This window comes from Mus caroli, unplaced genomic scaffold (assembly GCF_978045245.1).
Source record: "Mus caroli unplaced genomic scaffold, Mus_caroli_1 scaffold_17, whole genome shotgun sequence".
Lineage (NCBI taxonomy): Eukaryota > Metazoa > Chordata > Mammalia > Rodentia > Muridae > Mus > Mus caroli.
Genome location: NW_028227272.1, coordinates 1,541,223 through 1,563,378, shown reverse-complemented (window position 1 = coordinate 1,563,378; position 22,156 = coordinate 1,541,223). Strand labels below are relative to the sequence as shown.

The 22,156-nt window shown below is 49.5% G+C and overlaps 3 protein-coding genes across 12 annotated transcripts in view; 2 read left to right on the top strand and 1 right to left on the bottom strand.

Annotated features, from left to right (window-relative positions):
- The window catches only part of Glyr1 (glyoxylate reductase 1 homolog), a 36,608-nt gene extending 24,099 nt beyond the window's left edge, over positions 1-12,509 (top strand). The window contains exons 11-16 of one of the 2 annotated variants that reach the window (XM_021184537.2): positions 5,016-5,108; positions 6,073-6,174; positions 6,993-7,155; positions 7,421-7,600; positions 7,918-8,042; positions 10,811-12,509. In XM_021184537.2, the coding sequence (XP_021040196.1) occupies positions 5,016-5,108; positions 6,073-6,174; positions 6,993-7,155; positions 7,421-7,600; positions 7,918-8,042; positions 10,811-10,885 (738 nt within the window). In that variant the 3' untranslated portion in view covers positions 10,886-12,509. Of the gene's footprint in view, positions 1-4,997; positions 5,109-6,072; positions 6,175-6,992; positions 7,156-7,420; positions 7,601-7,917; positions 8,043-10,810 lie in introns of both variants that reach the window. The other variant, XM_021184536.2, reaches the window with a different exon arrangement.
- On the bottom strand, positions 11,879-20,334 carry Smim22 (small integral membrane protein 22). Of its 7 annotated transcripts, none has more exons than XR_015045715.1 (5): positions 20,167-20,302; positions 19,697-19,841; positions 19,516-19,613; positions 12,564-12,647; positions 11,879-12,149 (listed from the first exon to the last, which is right to left on the bottom strand). XR_015045715.1 is itself a non-coding variant. In XM_021185237.3 (4 exons), the coding sequence occupies exons 2-4, from the start codon at positions 19,830-19,832 to the stop codon at positions 19,320-19,322; spliced, it is 261 nt and encodes an 86-aa protein (XP_021040896.1). In that variant the 5' UTR covers positions 19,833-19,841; positions 20,259-20,334; the 3' UTR covers positions 19,258-19,319. The 7 variants fall into 7 exon arrangements, 3 of the variants coding, with proteins under 3 accessions (XP_021040896.1, XP_021040893.1, XP_021040895.1); XR_015045716.1 differs by having other exon boundaries at positions 19,531-19,613; XR_002379988.3 differs by lacking the exons at positions 11,879-12,149; positions 12,564-12,647 and adding an exon at positions 19,258-19,361 and having other exon boundaries at positions 19,697-19,811; positions 20,167-20,309.
- Rogdi (rogdi atypical leucine zipper) lies at positions 12,813-18,849 on the top strand. Of its 3 annotated transcripts, none has more exons than XM_021185063.3 (11): positions 12,813-12,925; positions 13,014-13,085; positions 14,095-14,177; positions 14,309-14,363; positions 14,893-14,973; positions 16,600-16,695; positions 17,005-17,103; positions 17,423-17,536; positions 17,626-17,675; positions 17,982-18,108; positions 18,334-18,849. In XM_021185063.3, the coding sequence occupies exons 1-11, from the start codon at positions 12,881-12,883 to the stop codon at positions 18,373-18,375; spliced, it is 864 nt and encodes a 287-aa protein (XP_021040722.1). In that variant the 5' UTR covers positions 12,813-12,880; the 3' UTR covers positions 18,376-18,849. The 3 variants fall into 3 exon arrangements, with proteins under 3 accessions (XP_021040722.1, XP_021040721.1, XP_021040723.1); XM_021185062.3 differs by having other exon boundaries at positions 16,600-16,731; XM_021185064.3 differs by lacking the exon at positions 16,600-16,695.
- Positions 20,335-22,156: the final 1,822 nt, after the last annotated feature.

Sequence of the window (22,156 nt, the reverse complement as noted above, 5' to 3'; positions counted from 1 at the left end):
AAAACATGGTGACCATACCTATAATTCCAGCACTTAGGAGGTTGAGGCATGAGGAGTGCTATGCATTCTAGGCCAGCCTAGATTATATAGGAAGTCTAGGCCACAGTGAGACCATTTCTCAGGAGTACAGACAAACCTGCCTTGGTGGCACATGTACATCTTTAATCCCAATACTTGGAAGACAGAGGCAGGTGTATCTCAATGAGTTTAAGGCCAGCCTGGTCTACAAAACAAGTTATAGGACAGCCAGGACTATGTAGAGAGACTGTGTTTTATTAAGAAACAAAACAAAACAAAAAGCATGGTTCAGCAATTGAAGAGTGTACTGCTTTTCCAGAGGTCTACAGTTCAGTCTCCAGCATATACATCAGGTGGCTCATAACTACCTGTAACTCCAGCAGATCCAGTTTCCTCTTCTGGCTTCTGGGTACCTGTGCTCTTGTGTCCATACACACATATACACATACATTAAAAAAAAAAAAAAAAAACTTTAAAAAAAATACAAATAATAGTAACAACAGAAATAACCATTTTTATAAAATGAAGGAAATCCCATTACATGGAACATGTAATGCAGACCCAGCTTCGTCCTTGTAACCACCACACTTTTATCTGTGATGTAGTCCATGCTGAGCAGGTTAAGCAGCAAGGCATTCTGCAGTTAGAAACTGCTACAGGGCCAGGGCTATACAAAGAAACCGTATCTCCAAAAACAAAAACCAACAACAAAAAAGCTGGGCAGTGGTGGCGCACGCCTTTAATCCCAGCACTTGGGAGGAAGAAGCAGGTGGATTTCTGAGTTTGAGGCCAGCCTGGTCTACAAAGTGAGTTCCAGGACAGCCAGGCTATATAGAAAAACCCTGTCTCAAAAAAAAAAAAAAAAAAAACCAAAAAAAAAAAAGAAAGAAAAGAAAAAGAAAGAGAGAGAAAAGAAAGAAAGAAATAATCTGCTACAGGAAATGAGAGTGTTGTTCTTATGGAGTGAAGGACCAGAGTCTAGAAAGTACTGCCTCTTAAGAGATACGCTGTGCTTGTGAATGAGAACTGCAGGGCTTAAGTTAGAGCTGATCACAACAGAGACACTGGAGGTAAATGACGACAGTATTAACAAAAATATCTTAGGTGAGGTGCTGGGTGTGGTGGTGCATGACGTTGATCCCAGCAGAGGCCAAAAAACAACAACAACAAAATCTCTAGAGTTTATGGCAGGCCTGCCTATACACAGTGCAAGTATATATCCCAGGCTAGTTAGGGTTACATAGCAAGACCCTGTCCCAACACAACACAGAACAAAATATTTGAGGGTCTGGAGTATAGCTCAGTGCTAGAGCTATACCTGGCTCTCTTCCTCAGAAAACTCCACTCCCAAATTTGGTTTTTGCTGAATCAGGTGCTTTTCAAGAACACAAAAATGATTGGGAATCCAATCAGCAGTAGGCTTAAGGACCGCGCACCCTTGTTAGGTACCGAGATTAAGCACTGTAGATGTACTGCAGTCTGGATGGAGCAGGTGAGGGAAGACAGAGCATCTGGGCATGTGTGAACATTTTCCTTTGATGGACGTGCCTCTACCTGCCTTTTTTCTTGATGAGAAAACAGACAAGATAGCAAAGCATCCGAGAATTGAGTCAGGCAGGCCCAACTTCAAGTCACAGATGTGCTGTTCACCTTCTTCCTTAGTAAGACACTCTGCAGGGTGAGTGCACCTACTTCATAGAGGCCAGAAACCAATAGTACTCAGCTCTAAAGTACCCAGCACCAGGCAAGAGACTTCTGTGAAAAAGCCATTTATTCCTCTGGTAATCGCCTTAGAATTTCTTTTAAGGCGTTGATAAAAATGATCTTTTGGCTGGATATATAATAATGCTTGCTTTCAGTCCCAGCACTTGGGAGGCAGAGGCAAGGAGATGTCTGAATTCATTAGAGGCCAGGTTGGTCTACATAGCAAGTTATAAGCCAGCCAGGGCTAATGAGGTGCGCTCTCTCTCTCTCTCTCTCTCTCTCTCTCTCACACACACACACACACACACACACACATTAAAAATAAATAAGTAAGAAGGACTGGGGAGATAGTGCGGTAGGTAAAGGTACTTGCCACCAAGTCTACCCATCTGGGTTTGATCACCAGGACCCATGTTGTGGAAATGGGGACAGAACTCCCCTCTGCCATTTGTCCTCTAACCTCTGACCCACATATTCACATACACACCTCACTCACTCCGTAAATAATTGCAAAAGCAAGAAAATGTTTTTGAATAGTCCTCTGACCAGATACAGTGTAGACCCAGGAGGCTGAGGCAAGAGGGTCTCTTGAGGCCAGACTGACTGTATGGTAGATACAGTGACACTGTCAAAATGACAACAAAGTAGAATGCTCTGCTGGTGCTTCTGAAACAATAAAGTACATGGGATTGAGTTCTCAGGAAAGAGAGAGTAAAATGGAATTTTGATGGCTCATGGCATGAGACAAAGCCAGCTTGGGCTACCTAGCAAGTTAAAGGCTAACTGAGGTACAGAATTAGACATTGTCAAAAAAAAAAAAAAAATGTTTTTTGAGGGTCCCTGGTAGGCTAGAGAAATAACTCTGTAGTTAACAGTGTCAACGGCATGGCCAGGGTTCAGTTCTCAGAACTCTGATGGAGACGCAGCCATTATACCTCTAGTTCAAGGGACCTGACGTGCTCTTCTGTCCTTTGAGGGTACCAGGTATAGATATGATGGACATACGTATATTCAGGCAAACATTCATATCCATAAAATATATAAATGTTTAAAGTGCAGGGGGCAAGTGGTTCTTCTATTGCTGCTCTTTGTAGCAAATGTACTAAGTGGAACTGTTTTCTCTCTAAAATAGAATTGGGGTTGGGAATATGGCTCGTCTGACTAACTAGCTTGCTGTGCACTGAGGTTCTAAGTTCAAATCCCCTGATATCCACTTGAAAGCTGGGCATTTACAATTTTTTTTTTTAATTAAAGTTGAGGCCAGTTTAGGAAGACAGTTGATGTTTGTCTCTGGCATCCTCATACATGTACTCAAGAGGCCACACGTGTGTGTAAACATGAATACACACAAAATTTTAGATCTTTTTAAAAAAAATCAAAAGATCAGTCACACAGTGAAAACTCTCTTATTTAGCCTAAACACAAAACCTAAAACTTCATTCCAAGATAGCTGCCATAGAACTCTAAGCCCCAGAAGTTGACTAGGCAACTCCAATAAAGATGGCAATAAAGGGGGAACAGCAAAGACTGATCAGAGAATATCAGAGAAGGAAATTTGCCAGGACCATCTGTAAGCAGTCAAGCTAAAGAAAAAGTTAAATATAGGGCTGGAGAGATGGCTCAGTGGTTAAGAGCACTAGGTGCTCTTCCAGAGATCCTGAGTTTGATTCCCAGTGCCCATGTGGTGGCTCACAACCTTCTGTAATGGGATCTAACTCCTTCTTCTGGTGTGCACAAAGACAAACTACTCATATACGTAAAATACATGAATAACTTTTTTAAAACATTTTTTATTTTGTTAAATTTTGTTTTTAAGATAGGGTCTCACTATATAGCCCTGGCTTTGCCTATAGCTCACACTATAGACTAGGCTGTCCTTGAACTCACAAAGATTCACCTTCTACCTCCCAAGTGCTAGGTAGGATTAAAGGTATGCAGTACTACAACTGGCCTTAAGGTTTTATTTTTATTTCATATTTTATGCGTATGAATGTTTTGCCCAAATGTGTATCTGTGTTCTGTGTGCGCCTGATGCCCATGGAGGTCAGAAGAGCTGTTGGATCCTCCCATATGAGTGCTAGGGATAAAACCCCAAGTCTTTGGAAAAACAAGTGCTCTTAACCAATGAGCCATCTCCCCAGTTCTAGATCCATAGTTATTGGATAATAACACTCCCAAAACAAGAATTGGACAGTATTGAATGTCCACCAATCTCAGATCCCACATAGAATGGTCTGCACCATCATTCCTGTTTCATGTGTGTGCACTCATGCACATGCACACAGTAAAGTTAATACAATCTGAAACACAGCAAACATTTTCAGGGGTCCTGGAGAGATGACTCAGCTGTTAAGGGCACTGTTTGGTCCTGCAGAGGATCTGGTTTCAGTTCTAGAGCCCACGCAGTAGCTTACCAACACCCTACCACCAGTGCCAGGGACTCCAACACAGACACATATGCATTGAAAATACTCATAAAAAGTAAAAAAAATCAAGACAGGGTTTCTCCATGTAGCCCTGGCTGTCTTGGAAACCACTCTGTAGACCAGGGTAGCCACAAATTGACAGAGCTCTACCTGCCTTTGCCTCCCAAGTTCTAGGATTAAAGTGATCCAACACCACCACCAAAGGGTTTTTTTTGGTTTTGTTTTGTTTTTTTTAAGCCTACTCACAAAAATAGTGCTCAAATTATTCTGACAATCTCTTTCAATATAATGTGGGAGGGAGGGAGTACACTAACACCAGTGAGCTGTTTTATAGGGTATTCTGGATAATTAATTTCAGAAAAAAAAAATAAGTTAGGACTTTGAGACCCTGTGTAAGTCTTAACCTGGCTATAGGATTTGGAACCAGTCAAAAGAAAGGGACCACACAGCCCCACCCTGCTCCCTCTGCATGTGCTCCACCTTGCTCTGTGCTAGTGGCTCAGGTCACTAGACTGGTTTTGCCACAGTTTTACTAGCACAGAGGAGCTGGACATAGCCACTGTTCATATCCTAATTTTCAAATGCCAGCCTTCAGCAGACACTGGCCTTGTGTGAAGTATCACATCATTCTAGCTAGTCACCATGTTCATCTACAGAAACAGGACAGTCTTTATAAACTTCTCTGTCCTCTTAAGCTCAAGGGGTTGGTTCTCCAGCTCTAGTGTCCCAGGGCTTCAACCTCAGCCTCCTGCCTTGGGAAACCAGACAGGGGCATACACATCTCTGGCCTATCCGGCATGTTTGTTGTGCATTGCATGCAGCTCACATTAGGATCTGTGACTTTTGCAGTGTGATTTGTTCATCCAGGAGGGGGCCCGCCTAGGAAGAACCCCCGCTGAAGTCGTTTCAACCTGTGACATCACTTTTGCCTGTGTGTCGGATCCAAAGGCAGCCAAGGACGTAAGGATCCCCCTTCCCTCTGCATCTCAGGTCGTAGCCAAGAGAGCTGGCTGGCCTCCTCCCCTTCTCCCCTGCACACTGAGTGAGTGTCTGCATGTGGGGGGATATCCCATCTGTGGGCCAACTCTTTTTGGGAAACATGTCAAAGTTGAATACAGACTTTAATTCAAAGAAAGAACTTCTGGGTTCTTGAAGTCTGCTTAAACATTTTTTATGAACTGGTCCAGGAATTCTACTGAGCTGGACTGTTTTATAGCTGAGTGTGCCTTTCTTTTGTCCAAGGGCCAACTCCTATTTTAGCTGTTGCTGGATTCGCATGTGTTAGAAATTTTAGTAGTGATCCTATTAAACTGTGAGTGATCTACTCCAAAGAAGTCTCCAAAATAAGTAATGAAGTTCTGTCTTTTGAACCTTGGGAAGAGAATACAAGGATAAAAGGGAACATTCTGGAATGACTTTTTGGTTGGTTTGGTTTGCTTTTTTGTTTTTTGGTTGGTTGGTTGGTTTGGTTTGGTTTGGTTTGGTTTTTGTTTTGTTTTGTTTTGTTTTGTTTTGGGTGGGTTGGTTGGTTGGTTAGTTGATTGGTTTTTTGACTACAGGGTTTCTCTGTGTAGCCCTGGCTGCCCGGGAACTTAGTCTGTAGACCAGGCTGGCCAGAGATCCGCCTGACTCTTGAGTGCCATGCTTAAAGGCATGCTTCACCACAGCCTATTATGAAATCTCATATGTAGCCTTCATTGGCCTGGAACATGCTATGTAAGTAGCCTGGAACTCACAGAGATCCCTCTGCCTGAAATTACTTTTCTCTCTCATACATATTTAGTAGCTCTTTCATTATCATTCTTAATAGTTAACTTCTGATCAGGAAGTGAACTCCAAAAAACCCAACAGATTGTGTTCTGCAGGGAACCCTGAGCACTTAACTGTGAGTCTGGACTATTGCTTCTTCATTGTGTCCCCACAGCTGGTGCTGGGCCCCAGCGGGGTGCTGCAAGGAATCCGCCCCGGGAAGTGCTATGTGGACATGTCAACGGTGGATGCGGATACAGTCACCGAGCTGGCCCAGGTAGCAGCCTTATGTAGGCTGGCTCTGGATCATCTTTTCAGTGGGAGCCCAAGACCCAGGCTGACCACACCCAAGTACGGGCAGTTTGGTTACACTAGAGCGGACGTCGGGAGCCTTGGGACTAGTCTCTTGACTGTCCCCCTTCAGAACCTCAGCTGGTTGGAACGGCCATGGAAGGTCACTGCAGGCTAGTAGACAGGAGGTCCCATGCTGTCAGCCCTCCTACAGTGAGAAGCCTCCAGACTGCCAGTGTGGCCTTTTTGGCTTAAACAGCTGTCTACAGTTGAGTCTAGCATAGTGTCCTCTTCACAATCTTATGGGCCCACTTGTATTCTGAGGGTGGCAGGGTCCAGAGGGCAGGAGTTTAGCCCAGGCATCTGTATGGCTGTTTGCCCCTTGGTCTTTGAAAATCAGAACACTGGAAAACAAGATATACACAAACCACCTCCCTTATTTTCTGTGACTCAACTTCTGTATAATGATAGCCTATCCAATCCACTACAGTAGTAGGCTTTGGTACATGTGTTGGCTTTGGGACTTTTTTTTTTGTTTTCGAGACAGGGTTTCTCTGTATAGCCCTGACTGTCCTGGAACTCACTTTGTAGACCAGGCTGGCCTCAAACTCAGAAAGAGGATACCTGCCTCTGCCTCCCGAGTGCTGGGATTAAAGGCGTGTGCCACCATGCCCAGCTCAGCTTTGGACTTTTGATAGCAACACGCTAACATATTCTATGATGAGACACCATGACACCCAAAAATGTTCCTTCCTCCATACTTGGAAAAGCAAGACCAATCAGAAGCTATGGCTTTCCTTACAGGTGATTGTATCCAGAGGGGGACGCTTTCTGGAAGCACCAGTCTCAGGGAATCAGCAACTGTCCAATGATGGGATGTTGGTGATCTTAGCAGCCGGAGACAGGGGCTTGTATGAGGACTGCAGCAGCTGCTTCCAGGCAATGGGAAAGACATCTTTCTTTTTAGGTAATATACCTACCCACCTATCTGGCCATGTTGGGACTAAAGGCTTGCAGGTAGGGCAGCTACATTGGTGACAGTGTCAGTCCCACATGGCCTCACCAGGCTTCCTAAAAGAAGGCTTCTTTTGCCAGGCACAATTAGTACCTGGAAGGAAAAAGAGCCAGTCCTGTCTAGGACAGTTGAAAGAGGTTTTCCAGGTGCATGGGTAAAGGCAGGTAGAGATGACCTGTCTATAGAATCCTTGGGACATGACCTTTGCCCTGAGCAGGTGAAGTTGGCAATGCAGCCAAGATGATGCTGATTGTGAACATGGTCCAAGGGAGCTTCATGGCCACCATTGCTGAGGGGCTCACGCTGGCCCAGGTGACAGGCCAATCACAGCAGACACTCTTGGACATCCTTAATCAGGGACAATTGGCCAGCATCTTTCTGGACCAGAAGTGCCAAAGTAAGTCACCTTTGACTATTCTTCTTGCAGTTTTATTTTCATTAGAGCTGAGCAGCTGGGTCAGACCATCCAGGAAAGAATCCTTTCATGATTCATTGTTTAAAGAGCCCCCTTTCCAGTCAGTCCTTGCCCCGTTCAAAAGAGGTCCAGAGAGACGGTGAAAATGGTATTTGAGGCCCCAAAGTAGGCCCTGAGTCTTTTGGACATGGGGGAGGACAGGGCCGTGCCCTTTGGAAATGGTGGAGGTGAGCCTGATACTCTGCAGGCAATTTTCATGCAGATCTTTAAACTTCTAATGAATGGCTTTCCCTTCTCAGATATCCTACAAGGAAACTTTAAACCTGACTTCTACCTGAAATACATTCAGAAGGATCTCCGCCTGGCCATTGCATTGGGTGATGCAGTCAACCACCCCACTCCCATGGCAGCTGCAGCCAATGAGGTAACTTCATAGCAAGTGGCCCAGGCCCTAGATCCTTGAATTTCATTCTTATTTCTGTCTTGCTTTCTTAGCTTTTCTTTTCTTCCCACTTTATTGAGAACAGGGTCTTGCCGACCCTTCTGATCAACCTCCTGGGCACTGTGATTACAGGTGTAATTCTTACATTTTCATACTTAATCTCACTACATTGAGCCAAGAAAGGAAGGAACGTCATATATAGAATTGCACTGGTTCTGTCTTTAGGTTAGGATCTAAATTCTTTTTCTCTATCTAGTCTCTGGTAGAGGAGTCCTACACGCAACAGTTCTAGACCTACTTATAACCTGAGCATGAGAGCTCATTTTCTTATCAACCACAGTAATTTTTTATTATTATTTTCTTTGTGATTTCTTCTTTGATCTTTGGATTACTTGAAAGTCTTTCTAGCCAAGTATTGTCATATATAACTGTAGCCCTAACTAACTAAGGCTGAAGTAGAAGGTTCAAGGCCAGCCTACACAACTTAGTGAGAGTCTGTCTCAAAGATTAAAAAGGAGGGACTAGAGATAACATTTCTTGGTAGAGTACTTACCTGGCACGTACAAGACCCTGGGGTTCAATTCCTAATTGCCCTGCCCCCCCCCCAAAAAATTGAAAACAGGATGTTTGTGCAATGGATAATTGGTGGTGTTTAATGAACAAAGGGGTTGATGATTTGCATCATATGATTCCAGCTGTGGCTGGAATCTCTGTTAGTCTCCTCTAATTCTGCCTGCCCTTCACTTCAGTAGCTCAGACTGTCTCGGATCTCATTAGGTAGCCCAGACTAGCCTCAAGTCCACAATCCTCCTGCCTTAATCTCCATAGTGCTGCTAGTATTCCAGCATACCTGCCTGTTGTGTCATGTTTACACAGCCTATGGATGGGACTTGCATTTTTATCCATCTGCAGTATCTCCTTACCAATTACAGTGCTTGCTCCAGTCACATCATTTCACCTAACATAAGGTGTTATACCACATGGGCACATTAGAAAAGTTTCTTTTGGGAAAGGAGTCTTTCTTGTCCTGGCACCTTCTTCATGCCTGTGCTCACATATTCTCTCCCATCAGTCTCCTAAGTAGCTAGAACTTTTTTTTTTTTTTTTAAGATTTATTTTTATTATTTTTTTTATATATGAGTACACTGTAGCTGTCTTGAGACAGACTAGAAGAGAGCATTGGATCCCATTACAGATGGTTGTGAGACACCATGTGGTTGCTGGGAGTTGAACTCAGGACCTCTGGAAGAGCAGTCAGTGCTCTTAACCACTGAGCCATCTCTCCAGCCCAGTAGCTAGAATTTTAATTTCCACTTAATTTCTTCTCTTTTAAAAACACTTTTTAGGACTGGAGAGATGGGCCATCGGTTCCTGCCTGTGATGGCATTCTTGGTGTTCAGTCTAGAAACTACTCAGCATAACAGAAATGTGTGTATTCTCCTTGACAGTGGCTCTGCTTAGACTGTTCAGCTGCATATCACCTCAGCAAACCTGGGCACCCTGCTGCCTTTCACACGGTGGCTTTGAGTCTTTTCAAGCTTCCATGCAGTCCCCAGAGTCTTGGATGGCTTCTATTGCTATGGTTCTGGAACATGCTGGGATACAAGCAGCGCCTCCTGTCTTCACATCACTTACATTTTAATGGAAACACAAAATAAGCTTGACGCTTTTAAACAAGTAAAGACTGTAAAGAGTATAATAAATACAGTTTGGGGAGGCTGAGCTGGAAAAAAATCTCAGCAGTTAAAAGTGTGCACAGACACAGGCAGAACACCCCCACACATACCAGTCAATGGCACATTAATCCAAAACTCAGGAGGCAGGTGCAGTCTGGTCAGTGAGTTAGAGGCAAGCCTAGTCTACATAATGAACCAGCCAGCGCTACAGAGTGAGAACCGTTCTTTAAAACAATAGCAATAAATAAGCCAAGTGTAATATAGTGAATTCCAGGAGAGCTGGGGCTACATAGTGGGAAGATAAAAGGAGGAACAAACAAACATGAGATCCTTGTAGGCTGTAAGGAAAGCCCTGTCTCAACAATAAATTCCAAACACTGGGGCTGATGGATCAGGACTTAAGAGAACCAGCTGCTTTTACAGAGGGCCCGGGTTCAAATTCCAACACCCATATGGCAGATCATATACATCTGTAACTCTAGTTCCAGGAGATCCAAACCCCTCTGAGAGCACCAGGCACCCACATAGTACACAGACATACATGCAGACAAACAGACACATGAAATAAAATAAATTTTAAAACTGAATAAAACAAAAGTAATAAAATAGTGTATGTAGGCTCTAAGGTAATAAAACAGAAATAGCTGGTACATCAATGGGCACAGCTGCTGTGTTGATGAGCACAAAGGAGCCTTTGGAGAGTTGGTTGGGAGGTGCCAGCCATTTTTTAAGGAAGGGTACAGTGATCCTGAGGGTAATAAAACACCCTGCATTGACTCCTTGACTCCTAACAGCACTGAGCACTTCACATGTCTGAGTAAATGCACCCATATAAATAAAGCCATGAGTGTTGTGACTGGTCCTTCTTCAGGTGGGGCTGTGGCAGAAGTCCACAGGCTAGGGCATTTGCCCCACATCAAGCCAGTATTCATACCCACATATCTCAAGCTCTGGGTCCTGCCTGCTAAGCAACATGATGCTAACTATCTGGAAATGGCTCCAGGAATCAGGGCTCTCCCACATAGTAGCTCTGTAGCTAGAGACCAACCTCTACCTCTTTTATTTTTTTTTCAGGTATACAAAAGAGCCAAGGCACTGGACCAGTCTGACAATGATATGTCTGCCGTGTACCGAGCCTACATACACTAAGCCTTGCCTGCCCATCTACCCTCCCATCTTCCCTCTGACCTCCCCTCCCAGTGTGGGGTCAGGGTTCTGGGACTTAGCTCTGGACCAGTCACCTGTCTCCATTTCCTTTTATACAGACTTTGAAACTTGCATCAGCACAGTACACAGCAGCATCCCTGCGGCCCTGGCCAGGGATAAGAGGATCTATCTCTACTGGTGGCTGTGAAGAAGCTCTTGAGCTGGGCATTGATTGACCCTGGAGCAGGAGGCTGTGTATTCTCTCTCTGTTCCTCTGTGTTCTCTGTCTCTGTCACACACACACCCAGGATAGAAGCTACCCAGAAACTGCTGCCTGGCTGTTCTTGCAAGCTTAGCCCCCTTCTGGTCAAGGGACTGGAGGGACTAGAATTGACAGGGAGCACTGGAAGCCTTCTTTCAACTTCCCCAGGACAGAGACTGGCCCCCACTGGGCCCCTGAAAGGAGAGGCCCCTCAGCCATCATGAACCAACAGATTCCCTGAGGAGGCTCTGTGGATCTCCAGCTGAGGAGGATTTTCCTGTAGACACTACCATTACACAGCAGCTCCCAGAATGCCTCTGTGAACTGAAGAGAGACCAGCATAGCCACATAGACACCTCTTCAGGCGGAGCAGAGTCGACCGTCTTCTGTCCCCTGAGCCTGTTCCTCCTGGAGGTTTTATTTGGATTTTCATTCCAGCCCAAGGGAAGGGGCCTTAAGGGCCTTGAGAGCAGTGAAGTGTATGGGTGGCTCCTTCCTCTTTCCGTTACGCCAGTCTCTTGAGCTGGGCTACCTGTTCAGCCTGCTCTACACAGGTCCCATGCATGTCCCTCTTCCCCTTTTCCTTCCATGGAGATATTTCTGTCCCATCCTCTTTTGACCCAGACCCAGCCTGATCAACACCAATAATAAGCATTTCATAGATGAGCATTTCATAGGCTGGGCTTTTGATGAGGAACCTTCCTTCTGCCAGTGGTTCCAAGGTCTGGGTTTTTTGGGACTTGAAGCATTTCTCCTTGAAGAGGGGACCAGAGAGGCTTAGAATGTCACATGAGAGGAATCGCCTGAGGAAGCCTTCCTCCTCATGAGTTTGGATTTCCAAAGCCACGATTTAACTTTTCCATCTGGGATAAGGATCTCAGGACATGGGCATGGAACAGGGGATGCTCGTGGAGTTGAGTGCAATTGTCCATTCACTGGGATGCTGAGCAGTTTCTGTCTGGACACAGCCTGTCTTGGTCCTGGGGGCTGGGGGTGGGGAAGATGCTGTAAGAAAACCGGTTAGTCAATGTTGTCTTAATATTGTTGACAATTCTGTAAAGTTCCTTTTTATGACTATTTCTGTTTAAGCTATTTCACCTTTCATTTTGAAATCCTTTCCTTTTATGGAGAAAATGTGACATTGTGAAAATGCTTGTAAGAAAGCCCCTACTCCCATTTTTCCTTTAAATGACAAATCTAGGTGATTAAGGTTGTGAATTTTTATTTTCACTTTGTTTTTAATGAACATTGTCTTTCAGAATAGGATTGTGTGATAATGTTTAAATGGCAAAAACAAAACATGATTTTGTGCAATTAACAAAGCTACTGCAAGAAAAAAAAATAAAACATTTCTTGGTACCATAACTGTGTCACTTGTACCCAAATGCTTTAGGGGGACCTAGGTTGGAGCCAACTCACCTGATTCTTGGAATAACTTGATGGACGGCCCCGCTGACCAATCAGTGAACAACAGAACTAGATTGGTAGCCAAAGCCCGGGTCCCTGCGGAAGAGCAGGGGTTGAGGCGGGCGGATAGAAGGCGAGGCGTGGCCTGTCCGTCTAGCCACTCACCAGCCAGGACTAGAAGCTACAGCCAGTCGCTTGAGGCGTAGCCGGCTTGAGGGCGGAGCTTGTGCCCTATTTGCCAATCGTCACGGGAAGGAGGCGAAAAAGGGGCGGGCGTTACGCGCCACTCTCCTGACTACAGACCACAGAGACGGTGCGCGTCCAGGACGATGGCGACCGCGATGGCTGCGAGCGCCGCGGAGCGGGCAGTACTGGTGGGACCCGCTCGGCGGGCAGGGGGCGGCGGGCGGCCAGCCGACCGGCGGCGGGGATGGGATGGGTTTGACGCCACGCTGTCCGCAGGAAGAGGAGTTTCGCTGGTTACTGCACGCTGAGGTGCACGCCGTGCTGAGACAGCTGCAGGACATCCTCAAGGTAACGCACCCGCCGGTCCCGCCCGGCCTGCCGTCCTTCCTATCCACCGGGTCCTGCCATTCGCACACAGCAGATGCTGAGCGTGACCCGTGCAGATACCCACTTCTGAGAGTACAGTTCAGACGCAGGCATGGTGGCATGTAATTACACAAGCAGTGTGTGTGCGCAGCCAAGGTCCTAGACCCTAGAGTTGGCACCAGGTCTTGAGAGTGAACTATCTTTTTTTTTTTTTTTTTTTTTTTTTTTTTTTTTAGGTTTTTCGAGACAGGGTTTCTCTGTATAGCCCTGGCTGTCCTGGGACTCACTTTGTAGACCAGGCTGGCCTAGAACTCAGAAATCCGCCTGCCTCTGCCTCCCGAGTGCTGGGATTAAAGGCGTGCGCCACCACGCCCGGCTAGAGTGAACTATCTTTGAAACTGACATTTATCTGTGAGCAAGCAGGGTAGTGGTGAAAGCTTGTGATTTCAGCACTCGGAAGAGTGAGACTAGAGGTTCATGAGTTAGAAGCCAGCCTTAGTCTCCATTATGAAACACTGCCTCAAACAAAACAGTCTCAAAACAAAACTGATAATCGGAGCTCTGAAGTGATCTCAGCCAAGTTACCCGGATTTCTGAGCCTGTTCCCTTACCCTAACCAGGCTCACAGGTCTGTTTGTGAAGATAAACTATCTCACTATCTTTCCTAGGACAGTGACCTAGGAAAGCATGTTACTGTGACTGACTGCCTGATTCGGGGACTCTGCTCTCCACACATATCACAGCACTCCAGCCATCTAGGCACTGTGCCTCTCTTCTGTGTTCCACCTGGCTGCTCATGATATGCTCAGGACTGGAATGAACGGGTCTGAGCTCATAAAATCTTGGAGGTTTAGTAGGGCAAAGGCAGAGGGGCCAGGTCAGGCCTGCCCTCCTCGTCCCTTCCCCTGCTAATCTGGCAAAGTATCTAGGCCTTGGAATGGAACACTGGCCAGACTGAGGTGAGGTGTTAGGACTGCGCTGTCTTCCACAGGAGGCCTCTCTCCGCTTCACTCTCCCAGGCCCCAGCACCGAGGGCCCTGCCAAGCAGGAGAACTTCATCCTGGGCAGCTGTGGGTGAGCTGGGTTGGGCAGGAGCCTTTGGAAGGGGCGTACACCTGGGGGGAGGAAATGCCCAGGGTACGATGGGGCAGCCTGCAAGGGGAGGGAGCAGTAGCAGGCGCTCCTCTGACTCCTGTGTGTTACAGCACAGACCAGGTGAAAGGGGTGCTGACTCTGCAAGGGGATGCCCTCAGCCAAGCGGTGAGTCCCCCAACAGTCCAGCTGGTGACAAGGATGGTGATGGCTTAGCTCTGCCACCAGCTAGCTGTGTGACCCTGGCTCTGACCCTTGTCTCTGACCTGTTTCCTTGTATGTCTGTAATACACAGGCAACCCTCACACTACTTCATGAGATAGGCTTTAGATCCCAGGAGGGGAAGGACAGGAAGCTGATGGCATTACACTTAGTTCAGCCTGGCATCTGGACCCTGTGAAATACAAACTTTGGAAGCCTAGGCAGGCTGGCCCCGCATCAAAGTTGAATGGGCCACCACCCTCTGAGCTAAGGCCTCAAAGGCCCTGGGGGACAGCCCCTCCCCACGGTTCAGGCTACACCACTACCTCCTGTCCAGCTCTTCCCCTTTCTCAGCTTCTTTCCCCCACCACCACCACCACTTTGTGGTTCTTCCTGGGTCTGAGTTCCTATTTCTTGACATTCCTCTTTATCTCCCTCCTGGCTGGCTGAGGTGCTAGGGCCTCAGCCATCCCCCCACTGCATTGCTGGCTCACAGGATGTGAACTTGAAGATGCCTCGGAACAACCAGTTGTTGCACTTGGCCTTCCGGGAGGACAAGCAGTGGAAGCTGCAGCAGGTGAGGTCCACCACCCAGCCTGGCGGCCCAAGGCAGGCCCGAGCTCAGGCCTCCCTGGACAAGTCCACCACCCAGCCTGGCCCGAGCTCAGGCCTCCCTGGACAAGTCCACCACCCAGCCTGGGCGGCCCAAGGCAGGCGCGAGCTCAGGCCTCCCTGGACAAGTCCACCACCCAGCCTGGGCGGCCCAAGGCAGGCCCGAGCTCAGGCCTCCCTGGACAAGTCCACCACCCAGCCTGGCCCGAGCTCAGGCCTCCCTGGACAAGTCCACCACCCAGCCTGGGCGGCCCAAGGCAGGCCCGAGCTCAGGCCTCCCTGGACAAGTCCACCACCCAGCCTGGCCCGAGCTCAGGCCTCCCTGGACAAGTCCACCACCCAGCCTGAGCGGCCCAAGGCAGGCGCGAGCTCAGGCCTCCCTGGACAAGTCCACCACCCAGCCTGGCGGCCCAAGGCAGGCCCGAGCTCAGGCCTCCCTGGACAAGTCCACCACCCAGCCTGGCCCGAGCTCAGGCCTCCCTGGACAAGTCCACCACCCAGCCTGGGCGGCCCAAGGCAGGCCCGAGCTCAGGCCTCCCTGGACAAGTCCACCACCCAGCCTGGGCGGCCCAAGGCAGGCGCGAGCTCAGGCCTCCCTGGACAAGTCCACCACCCAGCCTGGCGGCCCAAGGCAGGCCCGAGCTCAGGCCTCCCTGGACAAGTCCACCACCCAGCCTGGCCCGAGCTCAGGCCTCCCTGGACAAGTCCACCACCCAGCCTGGGCGGCCCAAGGCAGGCGCGAGCTCAGGCCTCCCTGGACAAGTCCACCACCCAGCCTGGGCGGCCCAAGGCAGGCCCGAGCTCAGGCCTCCCTGGACAAGTCCACCACCCAGCCTGGGCGGCCCAAGGCAGGCCCGAGCTCAGGCCTCCCTGGACAAGTCCACCACCCAGCCTGGCGGCCCAAGGCAGGCCCGAGCTCAGGCCTCCCTGGACAAGTCCACCACCCAGCCTGGGCGGCCCAAGGCAGGCCCGAGCTCAGGCCTCCCTGGACAAGTCTAGCACTGGGGACTTTGCGACCACAGCAAATATAGCAGAAGGGGGGGGGGGGGGGCAGAGTCTGCTCCACATTAGGGATGTAAAACTAGCCCTACTTTTTCGACTTTGGCCATGTTAGGACAGCTGAAGGTCCCTTTGAATGTCACTTAACAGGGGCTTCCCATGTACTATGAATCAACCACAAGCTTTCTGCCTACCCATAGGCCATGTGACTCACATGGGCACACACACACCCTGATCTGAAGCTGGTTCACAGGTCCCCCTCCTTACTCTCCCTGGGTACCTGGGCATGCTTGTTTCTGCCCTTGAGCCTTGCACACTTACTACCTTATGGGTGTACTAGGGCTTATCTTTTGAGCAGTGACTTACACAGGGCCAAGAGCCAGCATGCCTTGACTGCCATGATTGTCCTGGCCATCCAGGTTCAAATACTCCAGCTTTGGAGGTGGTCAAGACCACAGATGGCACCACCTTCTCCTGGGAGCTTAGCCTCTCAAGTGGGCCCCATGTTCTGGGATCAGGCTCAAGACCCAGAAATGTGGCTTCCCTGAAACTGACAGACTTTGTTTCTGTGGGTGGTGGGGGCTGTTTCCAGATCCAGGATGCCAGGAACCATGTGAGCCAAGCTATTTATCTCCTAGCAAACCGGGATGAGAGCTACCAGTTCAAGACAGGAGCAGAGGTCCTCAAGGTGCTCTTCCCGTGTCAGCGCCTTGCCCTGACCAGTGTGAGCTCTGTGTCCCAGGCTTCTTTGGAAGCTGCTCCTTCCCAGTCATGACTCCGGGATCTGGCCACATGTATTAGCTTATGACCTGAATTACAGCATCTGCTAAGCTTGTAGATTAGGCCTGGGAACCATGGGAACCATGGTCACCTGGCAACAACAGAATCTACAGATGTTGCTTGCCGATGCTAGGGGCTTGGGCTGGGACACGGGGGAGCCCAACTGCTGCCACCAAAGCAGCAATGGCCACCTGACAGACTTTGTTTCTGTCCCCAGCTCATGGATGCTGTTATGCTGCAACTGACTAGAGCCAGAAACCGGCTCACTACCCCAGCCACCCTCACCCTGCCGGAGATTGCTGCCAGCGGCCTCACGGTCAGTACCTCAGACAGTCCCTACCCCAAGAAAGAAGTCTCTACTGAGAGGTCCAGCCAGGGAGATTTCTGTGCCTGGGTGGTTTTCTGCAGTCTTCCGGGTTGGGTGCTTGGCCTGCATCCTGTACCCCAATATGTTAACGCAGTTTCCCGCCAGTGGCCAGTGGCGTCCAACCTAGCAGCCAGTGCACAGAGATTATGGGGAGCCTCTGGTGCCTCAGCCTATGGAGAAGCATCTGGGATAGGACTGGGCTCCTCCCTTCCCCCATAATGCCATATCCTGTAGCAGTGCAGCCTAAAGTCCCTCCTGCCTCCTCCAGCGGATGTTTGCACCTACCCTACCCTCTGACCTGCTGGTCAATGTCTACATCAACCTCAACAAGCTGTGCCTCACTGTGTACCAGCTGCACGCCCTGCAGCCCACCTCCACCAAGGTAAAGTTCTCCCCACCTCCGATGCCCCCACAGCAGCACTACTGAGGACTCTCTACCTAGACCTCACGGACTCTGCTGCTTCTGCCTAGAACTTCCGCCCCGCGGGAGGCGCAGTACTTCACAGCCCCGGGGCCATGTTGTAAGTATACAGAAAGGGCTCCTAGAGCCCCTTCCCTTTTTTTTTTTATTTTGTTTTTTGGTTTGGTTTGGTTTGGTTTTGGTTTTTCGAGACAGGGTTTCTCTGTGTAACCCTGGCTGTCCTGGAACTCACTCTGTAGAGCAGGCTGGCCTCGAACTCAGAGATCTGCCTGCCTCTGCCTCCCCAGTGCTGGGATTAAAGGCGTGGGCCACCACGCCCGGCTGAGCCCCTTCCCTTCTACTCCCTCTGCTCTTGGGGTCCGGCTCCAAGCCTACCCTCAGGGACCCACTTCTCATCCTTCCCCAGTGAGTGGGGCTCACAGCGTCTCGAGGTGAGCCATGTGCACAAGGTAGAATGCGTGATCCCCTGGCTCAACGATGCCCTGGTGTACTTCACCGTCTCCCTGCAGCTCTGCCAGCAGCTCAAGGACAAGGTATGTCCTGGGCATGTGGGACAGGGGAGCAGGGCCATTCAAGGCTCTCCTCACACTTCCAAGGTGCCCCCGAGTTATAGAGCCCATGATACCATACACAGCAATCATCCAGCAAAGGTTCTCTGACACAGTCCCCTCCCATAACCTTAGCATCCCCCTTGCCACACCCCTGAAGCCAGTGGACACCCTACTGACCTGTTGTTGACCATGCCCCACCCTCTGCAGATCGCTGTGTTTTCCAGCTACTGGAGCTCCCGGCCCTTCTGAGCGAGCACCTGCCTGCCTCCTCCCCCAAGATGGTAGCCCTGACTTGTAGCCCCTCCCCTGGGTAACTCGTACCCCTGCAGTACCTGTCACTGTCACTTTTCTCCCTCCTCATTCCCTGTGGTACTGATGGCAGTGAACCTGAGAGGCACCTAGAGAAGTGGGTGCTGGCTTGGTGTTTTGATTAGGGGAGGGGTCAGTCAAGAAGATGAGCTGAAGTGTGGCCAAGCTCCTAACCCTGCCTTCCTGGACACTCCAGGAACCTTTGGACTAAGGGTGGGACCAAGCCCAGGCCTCTCCCCTCTCCTACCCTCTCAGCTCCCATTAGAAAGTCCTTGAGGGATGGGGTTAGCGCTCACCTATGAAGTGGAGGAGGGAAGAGGGAAGAACCCTCCCTGTAAATCAGGTGCAGTACTGGGACCATTTGTTCTGTAACCCCAACCCACCTCTAAGAAATAAAAATCAGGTTTGACTCTGGTCTGTCTGTCTGTCTGCCTACTCAGTAGAGACTAGTTGAAAGTCCCTGGTGATCCATGGCTTCCCGTGTTCCCTGTCAAGGCCTTCATAATCCTCCTGCCTCAGCCTTTTTTTTTTTTTTTTTTTTTTTTTTTTTTTTTTTTGAGACAGGGTTTCTGTATAGCCCTGGCTGCCCTGGAACTCAGAAATCTGCCTGCCTCTGCCTCCCAAGTGCTGGGATTAAAGGCGTGTGCCACCACACCCAGCCTACCTCAGCCTCTTAAATGTTGGCATCACAGCCTGTGCCCAGGCTGCAGAGTGGGCCCCAAGGGGTAGCAGAAGTTGGGAGTGTACAAGGGAATCACGAGTGCATTGTGGTGAGGCACCACACTGCCCCTGGCGGGATTAGAACACAGTCCAGACTCAGGCTTTGGCAAACATTGGCTCTGTTACTGTCATCCAGCTGGACCCATGCCAAGGGCAAGTTAGCATTAAGGTTCCAGGGCCAAGTTATCCACACCCTTGGGCTTTTCCTGCAAGAGAAAAAAAAGCTCTGCCTGAACCCTCACCTCTCAGAAGGCTCTGCCCTGCCCTTCTCGCCCAGTGAAGGTGTGAGGGCGGCTTCTAGGGGAGCTCCTCTCTGTGCAGCACCCACCCCTTCCTAGGTCCATCTTCCCAGGCTCTCACCTTCCCGGGGCTCACCTTCCGCGGCCTGGGGGAGGTGCTGCAGCAGCAGCAACAGCAGCAATGGACAAAGACCAGCAACAGCAACAACAGCACAGTGCCTGGAGACCAGAGAGAGGCATCCAGATGCGATGTGGCCCCCTGCCCCAACGGGGTAGGGCCTTGGATCAGGAGCCGCACTCACCCACAAATGTGAGGAAGACCACAAAGGCAGCGATGTCCCATTCCGACTGGAAGAGCTGCCGGCTCCTCAGCCTCCCCAGTACTTCCTCCGCAGTGGCCTGCAGCGCCTGCCTCAGCTCCTCAACAGAAAGCCCCATCTCAGTCACCTGCCCCAGACCCCCCAAAGGGCCACCTCAGTCCAGGCCTCTTTCTGGCCGTACACAGTCTGACCCTACCCTAAGATGACCCTTGACCCCCCCCTGTTTTCCTCAGCCTTCTGCTCTGTAAGCCCTCCAGCCTCTTCCTCTGTCCCCATTCCTTCTGCTCCTGACCCAGCAACCTCTCCCTTCCCTGTTCCTTTCTCCACTATCTCCTCCCCACACACACACCCCGAGCCCATCTGCTTGTCTCCCCTCCCTCCCCTAGACCTTTGGCCCCCACACTGACCCTGACCTGGGCAGCCCCGACCCACCCACCCAACCATCCCCTTACCTCCTCTCTCCCCAGCAAAGCTGATTCCAGTGCCCCCACCTGCCTCTAGTGGCACCCCTTCCCCCCAGGCCAGGTAGGTCCTAGGAACTCACACTGCTTCCTGCTTCCGGATCCAGGATCCGCACCACCTGAAACCTTAGCAACCAGCCCCGCCCTCTTCCCCAGGGCCTGCTGCCAGGCAAGCGCCAGGGCTCAGCTGACCTGACCCTAGGGGCCTAGAGAGGAAAGCCACAGGGCTGACAGTTTACTCTGCACCCTGGAATGTTTTCACCTATTTTTAGTATCCCAGATGTCTTAGTTATTTTTCTATTACTGTGCCCAAACACCATGACCAAGATAAATTATTTTTAAAAAAGCATTTAATAGTGGCTCACATTCCAGAGGGTTAAAGTCCATTAGAGCCTGGGGTCCTTGCCCTTGGAACTTTGACCTTCCCCAGTGAAAGCAGATCTCATTGTTCCTGTATTCTTGGCAGCTGAGAGTCTAGATGCTGTGCTCGGCCTAGACACATCTGGCCTTATGTCAGTTTCTTACTTGTGTGGCTCTTAATGGTCTGGGCAAAGGGGAGAATCCAATGTTAGATCCTCCCTTGACACAGCACACACCTTCCCTGGCTTATCACAGATTACAAAGAGATAACCTCCCTATTCCCATTTTTTTCTTCCACATGTGCAAACTGGGGGCTGGACGCATAGCTGAGTTGGTAGGTGGCCTGCAATATTCAAGGCCTTGGGTTTGATCATCAGCACCACACAAACTGTTCTTGTAATCCTGATACTTAGAGGTTAAAAACAAAGATCAGAAGTTCCAGGCTATCCTCAACTACATAAGTGTGAAGCCAGGCTCAATTTCATGAGACTATTTTAAAAAAGAGATTGGGGAGGGCAGCAAGATGGCTCAACAGGTAATGGTGGCTGCCAACGAGCTGGGCAACCGGTAGATCAATCTCTGTAGCCCACTTGATGGAGGGGACTCTGTGAAGTTGTCCATTCACCTCCAAGTGCACACTGTGTCACATGTGTCGAGTGCACATTGTGTCACATGTGTCGATGTATACACATGTGCAGTAAAGGAAGGAAGGGAGGGAGGGAGGAAGGAAGGAAGGGAGGGAGGAAGGAAGGAAAGAAGCTGGGCATTGTGACATTAAGCAACTAATAAAGTCATAGATGCACTTAATTGACTGATTTTCTGTTATGGCGGGGACACACCTCAAGCTCAGCAGCTGCAAAGAAAGCATGCAGAGTCTTAGAGGTACACAGGCCAGAGTCCTGTGAAGACCGGCTGGGCTGTGTATAGGAGAGATAGCTCTTGATTTTCGTTTTTTAGATTTATTTATGTATTTATTTATTTATTTTATGCATATGAGTACACTGTAGCTGTACAGATAGCCGTGAGCCATCATGTGGTTGCTGGGAATTGAACTCAGGACCTCTTGCTCACTCCGGCCCAGCTCACTCTGGCCCCAAGATTTAGTTATTGCTATGTGTAAGTACACTCGCTGTAGCTGCCTTCAGACACACCAGAAGAGGGCGTCAGATCTCATTACAGATAAGCCACTATGTGGTTGCTGGGATTTGAACTCAGGGCCTTCGGAAGAACAGTTGGTGCTCGTATCCGCTGAGACATCTCTTCAGCCTATCTCTAGATTTTTCTAGCCTGCAGTGTGTAAGCTTGGGCACGCCCTCTGGCCGTCTGCCTCAGTAGTCCTGTCTGTAAGATGGAGCATGAACAGTGCTCCTCCTCAGGTACTTGGCTTGGGGGGTTGGGTTGGGTTGGTTTGTCTTGTCTTATTTTAAATTATTTTGAAGAAGCTGTCTCTCTACATAGCCCTGACTGTCCTAGAACTCACTTGGTAGACAAGGATGTTCTTGAACTCCTAGAAATCCACCTCTGGAATTAAAGGTGTGTGTGACCATACCCAGCCTCAGGATGTGGGAATTCCATGATCCTGTGAAATTTTCTCAGAACAATGGGATACCATGTTAGTTGC

What these genes read in the sequence shown, in the direction of transcription:
- Rogdi (XM_021185062.3), top strand. Translation starts at nt 12,881, where the DNA reads ATGGCGACCGCGATGGCTGCGAGCGCCGCGGAGCGGGCAGTACTG. An exon ending in CCGCGGAGCGGGCAGTACTG is followed by an intron (nt 12,926 to 13,013) that starts GTGGGACCCGCT and finishes CGCTGTCCGCAG; the next exon opens with GAAGAGGAGTTTCGCTGGTT. An exon ending in TTCATCCTGGGCAGCTGTGG is followed by an intron (nt 14,178 to 14,308) that starts GTGAGCTGGGTT and finishes TGTGTGTTACAG; the next exon opens with CACAGACCAGGTGAAAGGGG.
- Smim22 (XM_021185234.2), bottom strand. Translation starts at nt 19,832, where the DNA reads ATGGGGCTTTCTGTTGAGGAGCTGAGGCAGGCGCTGCAGGCCACTGCG. An exon ending in GGTCTTCCTCACATTTGTGG is followed by an intron (nt 19,614 to 19,696) that starts GTGAGTGCGGCT and finishes TCTGGTCTCCAG; the next exon opens with GCACTGTGCTGTTGTTGCTG. An exon ending in GGAAGGTGAGCCCCGGGAAG is followed by an intron (nt 19,362 to 19,515) that starts GTGAGAGCCTGG and finishes TTTCTCTTGCAG; the next exon opens with GAAAAGCCCAAGGGTGTGGA.